The sequence below is a fragment of the Leptosomus discolor genome, chromosome 15 (assembly GCF_034619465.1).
Source record: "Leptosomus discolor isolate bLepDis1 chromosome 15, bLepDis1.hap2, whole genome shotgun sequence".
Classification (NCBI taxonomy): Eukaryota; Metazoa; Chordata; class Aves; order Leptosomiformes; family Leptosomidae; genus Leptosomus; species Leptosomus discolor.
The window spans coordinates 14,887,576-14,895,423 of NC_141405.1; the positions used below are offsets into that span (position 1 = coordinate 14,887,576).

General features: G+C 49.8%; 1 protein-coding gene across 1 annotated transcript; it reads left to right on the top strand.

Moving 5' to 3' along the window:
- The first annotated feature begins 1,313 nt into the window (after nucleotides 1-1,313).
- Nucleotides 1,314-6,890, top strand: SLC25A19 (solute carrier family 25 member 19). Its single transcript, XM_009948856.2, has 6 exons — nucleotides 1,314-1,439; nucleotides 1,941-2,096; nucleotides 2,838-3,008; nucleotides 3,975-4,158; nucleotides 5,339-5,469; nucleotides 6,690-6,890. Exons 1-6 carry the CDS (start codon nucleotides 1,314-1,316, stop codon nucleotides 6,888-6,890), a joined length of 969 nt encoding a protein of 322 aa, XP_009947158.2.
- Nucleotides 6,891-7,848: the final 958 nt, after the last annotated feature.

Here is a 7,848-nt window from a genome sequence, read left to right on the forward strand (position 1 = left end):
AAGGTGTGCGGACAGCTCGGCGGGTTACCTGTCAGGCGCTGCCACGCTGCGGGCTCTGCAGCTTCTCCCCAGCCTTTGCTTTAGTTCAGAAAGTGCCTGTGAATTTTGTAGTCGATTTTAACACACAATAGGAAAAGGACCACGTGAGGGTTTGGGTTGTTTTTAACTTTTGCTTTGAGCTGTTACGCTCAAAGACAGATGTATTGTGGCACTTCAGGGCGTGGTTTAGTGGGGATGGTGGTGGTGGGCTGAGGGTTGGACTTGATGATGCCAAAAGTTTTTTCCATCCTTAATGATGGGATGATTCTGTATAGTCAGGGAGTTCGTGGTTGCTCAGAAATGCCTGGCTGTTCCTGGGATTAGTTCTTTCTCTGTCATTCGTGCTGGTGAGGTCAACAGAGAAATGATTTGCACTGTGGTTCAGCGCTCTTGGCTTTTTTGTAATGCTGTTAAGAACTGCTCAAAGTTGCGTGCTTGTGTCCCTGCTCAACGGTTTGGAAAATCTTCCTTTCCTGGTGCTTTACAGAGGGCGGGAAAGCGGCTGGTGCTGCTGCGGCTGCCCCTGCCACGGCTGAGGCCCTGGCGGAGGGGCTACTGGGAGCAAGGCCTCTCTTCAGGGCCCTTCCCCTGTCCCGCTGCCCCCCCGGGGCCTGTGGGTCAGCGGGGCCGGGGCCGGGCGGCAGAACAAGCCCCGACCACCGCTCCGTTCCGTTCCCGGGCGGCCGCCTCGAACCGCCACGGCGGCGCTCCGGGCGCGGGGCCCTCTGCGCAGGCGCCGGCAGCGGGAGCCGCTCCCTTTCGGCACCGCGCTGCCTCGGGCGGGGGCCCGCGGGGCGGGGCCGGCGGACTACATTTCCCAGCGCCCCCCCCCCCCCCCCGGCCGTGGCGCGCAGGCGCAGTGCGGAGCGGAGGCACCGGCTCCAGCCGGCGGGTGGGTGAGGCGTCCCAGGGGGCAGCCGGCCGTGGCCGCGCAGCGCCGGGCTGGGCCGCGGTCAGCCCCCCCGCCGGCGGCTCCGTGTCCCCCTCCGGTGCCTGCTGCGGGGCGGAGGGGGCTATGGGGAGAGGGGAGGGTGCTGTGGGGCGGGGGGGTTGTGGGGCGGGGGGTCTTTATGGCCTTTGGGGTGAGGAAGGGGTTTGGGCTGAGAGGAGGGGGCTGTGGGCCTTTGGGGTGAGGGGAGTTTTGGGATGGGGGTGGTCCGTGAGGTGAGGGGGGTGAGGCTGTAGACTCGTGGTGTGGGAAGGAGCCTCTTGGCGAGGGAGGGCTCACTGAGGCCCCTGTCCCCCTGCCCAGGCTGCGGGGACACCGGGCAGGCATGGTCGGCTATGACCCGGAGGCCAAGTGCGTCTCCACGGTGGAAGCGGCTGCAGCAGGATCAGCATCTGGCTTGGTCACTCGTGTCCTTATCAGCCCCTTGGATGTCATCAAGATCCGCTTTCAGGTACTTCTCTCGCGGCATCTTCGGGGACAGGAGGTGAAGGAGCCTGTTACAGAGCGGACCTGATCTTGTCCTGGATGAACAGGTCACTTGTGCAAGCAGAGAGCACTAAAGCTGTTCGCAGCCCTCACCTACTTTGTATACAGGTTATGCAAGGCAGTAGGGCTATCTTGTGCCCCCTGCTTCTGTTTATGTAACTTAACTTGGGTGTTTGAATGGGATCTGGTGTTTTTCATCGTTTATGCTCTGTTTTTCTGAATGATCTCCGCTATCTGAGTTTCACCATCACCCCTACAGGTTATCTTTGTGTTGCATGCCTGTTTTTATTCTTTTAGAGCCCTATGTAAATAACACCACAGTCAATTCTAGATGTGATTCTGTGGGAAGGCAGAACATCATCTCTTAGCATTGGTTGGCTGAAGAGTTGTAAATTCCTGAATTGGACAGTTGAACCTTTTTGAAATGGGGCATGGAGTTGAAAATATTTTTTCTATTTTCCTCTAGCTTCAGATCGAGCAACTCTCTGCCAGCAACCCAGGCGCTAAGTATCATGGCATCTTGCAAGCTGTCCAGCGCATCTTCCAGGAAGAGGGGTTGGTAGCCTTCTGGAAGGGCCATGTTCCTGCTCAGTTCCTTTCAGTTGGCTACGGAGCTGTTCAGGTAAGGTGACCAGACATGATCTGGGCCGAGTGTACGTACACAGGACTCTGCTTTGCCCCTCTTCAGACTGGCCGCATGGGCAGGTGCGGGAAGGTCCGGGTTTAAACTGTGCTGATGCAAGCCAGCTTCGATCTCAAAGATGTGTAGTTGTATAATGCTGATGTATAATTCCTGGGCTTGCTGAATGGTCTGCCTGGGGCACAGCTAGAGCAAACCGAGTTCTGTCTGTATCAGGTGTCACAGACAAGCCCTGTTCATTCCTGACACGTGGCTTAGCTGTTTATGTTGCAAACCTGTGTAGTTTTTTACTTTGGTTCACCCTAGCAGCTTGTTGGTAAGACAATCAGCATTGTTATGCTTAGTTTGTAAATATTAATAAGGTATTTTACGAGGAGTGGTTGAAAGAGCAACAGACAGCGTATCTGTAATATGGCAAATACTATTCAGGACACACAGAGCATTAAAATGAGTTTTTCACAATTCTAAATGCAAGATTTAGCATGAGTGTCAAGAGATCAGAATATCCCAAGCATTTCTTGGGCTGCTCAGTGATTTTTACAAGATGTTCTTTGAGCACGTGCTCCAACAAGTTGCAAGTTATGGAGGACTTTTGAAGGACAGAGAGGGAAGGAGGTTACAAGCGGTGGGTGGAGCTCTTCTGGTGAAATGAGAGAGGAGTGGGAGATGCATGTCAGCGATGACGATTGACTCCTTGACCTGTGTATGTTTGTTTCTCTTAAGTTCATGGCATTTGAAAGCTTGACAAAGCTGGTGCACAACGTCACCTCGTACAATGCCCGCGATTCCTTTGTGCACTTCGTCTGCGGCGGACTGGCTGCTTGCACAGCCACTGTTGCAGTTCAGCCTGTTGACATGCTACGCACCCGCTTTGCTGCTCAGGGTGAACCTAAGGTACGGCTTAGGATTCAGGGTTTGGAATTACCATCCGTGGCAGTTGCAATATTTCATGTGTATGACTGCAGGAGGCTTGAAAAGTACGTAAGAGTCCGTGGGTTAGCATAAAGGAGCAGGTGCTGTTGTTGGGCAGTGTTTGTGCTGTTGCCAAGTTATCCTCTGTGCTGTTGACACAGCTTTCTTGCTGCTCCTGATTGTGTTTGACGCCTGACAGGTGATCCAGAAAGGAGAAGCTGCCCTTAAAAGGATAACTCAATTTTCATTTCGGCTCTGGCCGAGTATAGAACGCTCTCCCCAGTCTGTCAAACATTGTGTGTTTGAAACTTACCACTTGCACAGAGTCATGTTTAAATAATGATGGGGGTGATATTTGAAACCAGTGACCTTTTACCTGTGTTTCACGTTCTTCTCTATGCAAGAATTGGTCTCCGTGCTAATTAGGTGTGTGATAACTAGGCTTACGTGAGTCTGTATCAGAGCCATTTCTGGGTTTTGACTTAGCCTGCAGTAGAATCACAATATATGTTCTATGAATTCTGTCACGGGAGCGAGCAGAGCTGTTAAGAGAAAAGTAAATAATCATGTCTGTGATGCAAGGTGGCCTCAGGCCACAGGTCTCAGCTCTGTGCCTTGTTTCTCCCCCTCAGAAGCACAGCTTGGGTGTGGAATACAGTGTCAGCCCAGGCCTGTCAGTGCAGAGCTAGCGATCGTTGGTGCAGTTAGTCTCGTGTGGCTCAGAGGGGGGTTCAGGTTGTCAGTTTACTTGTAAGAGTCACGAGGGCTTAGCTGAGAGCAGCGTGTGAGGATGTGCAAAATCCGTTCCCCGCTTTGTGCTGAAAATCCATCAGTCATATTTTGGGCAGTGGGAAATGCCTGTCCCCGTCACTGGGAAACAGCCTGACCTTTGGTTTGCTGTTTTGAAGCCTGTGTCACTGGAGCGTCAGCCTCTTCTTTGTTGTCTAGATCTATCGCAACCTTCGCCATGCAGTGGTGACGATGTACCAGACAGAAGGGCCTCGGACTTTCTATAGAGGTTTGACCCCCACAATCGTTGCTATCTTTCCGTATGCTGGTCTCCAGTTCTCCTTCTACAACATCCTGCAACAGATTTCTGAATGGGTGATTCCAGCTGAAGGAAAGAAAGGAGGTGGGCACTTGGGAGGGTGCTGTCTGCACTCTGGAGAGAAAGAGAGGATGAATGCTGGTTTGGGAGACTGACACAGGCTCCATTTTCTGCCCTATCACTCTTTTCATTACAACATCTGAAAAGTATCTCAATTTCCCATCTCATTGTTACTCCTGCACAGATGTTGTCAAAGTAAGTACAGTCAAGTTTACGAACAGCTCCTGTTCTGGAATAACCATGATGGAAATGCGGATGGATGGGAAAGTGTCATGGGCCAGGGTACTCTTTTTGTGAGCTGTGCCACGTTACCCATACTGTGGGAAGATGGTGCTGGTGTAATCTTCTCTCAGTTTCATTACTGCTGTGGGGACAGAACTTTTCGATTTCCCCAGGAAATCTGCCTGCAGAATCCAGCACTGCTGTTACAGAAGAGGATTAATTTGGCCTAATTTAAAACTGCCAAGCTCTTGATTCGATATTTTTATGTTGATTTCTAGCTCCATTATAAGAGAACCCCATCCTGATGGGACCTGTCACCTTGACACCTCTAGATACTGGTGCCTCCCCAAGAGAAAGTGTGTGCAGCATCATTGTGCTTTTATTCCTCAATAGAATTTCTTCAAGAGAGGAACCGGACTTCTCAGTATCATGTCTGCATATTTATTTTTAGATGGCAGAGGCTGATGGTGGTTTTGTGCTGGGAACTCACGTTTGTCAGGCAAAAATCTAGTGTTACAGAACTCATTTCCCGCAAGCCTCTGAAGTCATCAGGCAGTGTCAACTTGTGACTTATTCCAATGCAGAATAAGTCAGTATGAGCAATCAGGAGTGCAAGATTTCCAGTGTCCAGGCTTTTACTTGGGGGACATGAAAACTTTTCCATCTGCTAGTGGCAGGTTCTCTGGTGACTGGGTTTTCTTTGTGCAATGCCACTTGGCAGAGCAAAAGCATAAATCAGGGTAATGAACCAAGATGAGGTGTTACACCCTGGCTCCAACGTACATTGCGAGCCTGATGCAGAGAATACAGATGGAGGTTTTGTGGCCCAACTATGCAGAATAGGTGAGGTAACGTTAAAGGGCCTTTTTGGCCTTACTTCTTGTGAAAAGGGATTTTTAACTTCTCTCTCATGACCTTTAATCAGAACTCCCTGTTAATCTTTTTTCTCTCCCCACTATCCTCTCCCCTTTCTGCTTCTCAGGCAACGTTAAAAACCTTGTTTGTGGCAGCTGCGCTGGAATCATCAGCAAAACCCTCACTTACCCTTTTGACCTCTTCAAAAAACGACTACAAGTGGGTGGCTTTGAGCATGCCCGGGCAGCTTTTGGGCAGGTGAGAAAAGTTGGAATTGACTGATTTTCATTAGTGTGGGTTTGCATCAAGACAATCCAGAGCCAGTCCATTGCACCAGAATGCAGTGATGATTCACCCCAGTGGTACCCATCATGTTCGGGTTGGGAGCTCCTGGGGAACTTCTGGGAGCTGAGTATTGGTCTTGCTTAGTAATGGGAATAGCTGCGTGAATGTACTGGGTTAATTTTAACGACAGTGTCCAACATACCTGTGCTCTGCCTTCTCATCCATCTCCATCAGGCTGGCTGGCTTGCAGCTGGGGATAAGTTAGGCAGGCAAAGGGGTTTTGATTTACTTTTCTAGTTGCAGCTTGGTATTTCTGATTCAGGACCAAATTACTTGTAGAGGATGACACCAACTTTATGCTGGGGTCACCTGGGTGTCAGGATCCTTTTCTGCAATTAATATTTTGATAGAAGGAACAAGCACCAGGTGTTCAGCATGTCTTATGTACAGAACATCCTGAAATTCAAAGCAAATTAAGTACTTCTGCTGTTCTTTAGCACTGTCCTTACCACCTCCTCAAAGTACACTGTAAGACAAATACAGATCTTTCAGTGAACTTTTTTTTTTCCATGAAATGTGAACATTTTCTTTTTTCCTTAAAATTCTTTGGATCTGAGAAGCAAATCAGTCTGTACCTCAAGAAACTCTGGGATAGGAATTTGAAGTCTTAACCCATTGCATTGGATGCTTTTCCTCTTCCAGTGAGGTACAGAATTTGGTTTTAATATGGATGTGTCACAAGATGTTCAACCTTCACAGTGTGACACGATGACACACAGACAGCTAATTTAGAGACTTCTAAGTGCTGTAGCTGTGTTTTCTTTCTGTCAGAAAACTGAGAACATGTCCCTGCTTGGAGAGTGAAGGGGATGGAAAACAGCAGCAGCACAATCTGAAATAATAATTTCACAGACTTGTCCCGTAGGTCATACATGCTGCTGTAGCATGGAGATTTTGCAGGTGTTCAGTTAGAACGATTTGCGTAAGCCATTGCGGATGGCTTTTCCTCTGCCCCGCTCTCTACAAACTGGCGCTCTGAAACTTTCAGTTAGTTATAACAGCAGCCAGAAAGTCATCTCCAGGCTGCCTTCTAGATTATGTTGCTCTGGTAGAGTTTGGGGATCTCTGTGTTCTTTTCCAGGTAAGTTGCCCTGGAGTTTTCTCGTTTAACCTTTTCGCCGTTTCGCTCCCAGGTACGGACGTATAGGGGTCTTACGGACTGCGTAAGGCAGATCATGCGAGAGGAGGGCCCGGGTGGATTCTTTAAGGGCCTTTCACCCAGCTTGCTGAAGGCTGCTGTCTCTACTGGCCTTGTCTTCTTTTGGTACGAGCTGTTCTGCAGCCTGCTGTGTGCCCTGAAGAACACCGACTGCGCTACGAGGAAGGAAGGCTGAAGGGGGCATGTGTGCAGCTGCCTGGTGTTCTCCTGGAGGAGGGGAAACATGGCTGTGCTCTGTCATGAGCATGTGGGAATGTCCCAGCTCCCGGAGCTCCACCAGCCTGTGGGAAATCACCTCCTGCGACCAAGAAGGAGAAGGCGACTGCAGTTCTGCTGAAGACACTGAACTGCTTTGCTGGAAGCTGTTCAACTGAGCGCTTTTTTTCTCTGTCTCCTCTACTATCAGCGCACATTTAGCGGGGAGAGCGGGGAGCAAGCAGACAAGTACCTAGCAGAGACTGTGCTCTGAAAAGGTGCCCGATAAAGTGGGTGAATTCCTGTGCTTGCCCTGGATCAGAGAGGGATCCTGGCCGAGCTGGTGCTGCTTAACCTAACGTCACTTCCGACCACTGCATCCGCACAGCTCTTGTTTCTTTGCTCTGGGGCCTGCTGTTGGCACCGTAGGCTTTTCTCCACGTTGCACAGGTGCCTCTGTCCCGCTGTTGTCAAGTCAGTTAAAACTTCTTTAGTGTGCACAGCCCCTCCGGTTTCCTTTCCTTTGCTGCCAGCTGCTGCTTCTTGATTGCAGACGGCGCATTCTGAGCCACCTGAAACACAGATACTTCTAGTGTAGCTTTCTTGAACTCTAGTTCATGATGGTATCCAGGTTCTCTTCCTGCTTGTCCTGCCGTCCCTCTCTTGGGTTGCATTGCCTCAGTCGCGCTTTTCGCAAACACCCGCAGATTAAGAACCCGCTCTGAGGGGATTCAACGCACAAGCCCAATTTGTACTTCAGGGTTCTTTGCTTTGATGCAGTGAGTAAATGCTGTATAGAGTTTTAGAAATATTGAGTCTCAGTTGGAGTGATGAAGGAAAAGTCCTGTGGAAACTAGTAAATGTCTTTTGGTTTTGTTTTTTTGTTTTTGTTTTTTGTTTTTTTTTTAACACCACCTTTGGATGTTTCTAGCAAGTAT

Coding starts and splice junctions, on each gene's coding strand:
- SLC25A19 (XM_009948856.2), top strand. CDS start 1,314: ATGGTCGGCTATGACCCGGAGGCCAAGTGCGTCTCCACGGTGGAAGCG. Junction 3,009..3,974: donor CTGCTCAGGGTGAACCTAAG/GTACGGCTTAGG, acceptor TTTGTTGTCTAG/ATCTATCGCAACCTTCGCCA. Junction 4,159..5,338: donor AGCTGAAGGAAAGAAAGGAG/GTGGGCACTTGG, acceptor TCTGCTTCTCAG/GCAACGTTAAAAACCTTGTT.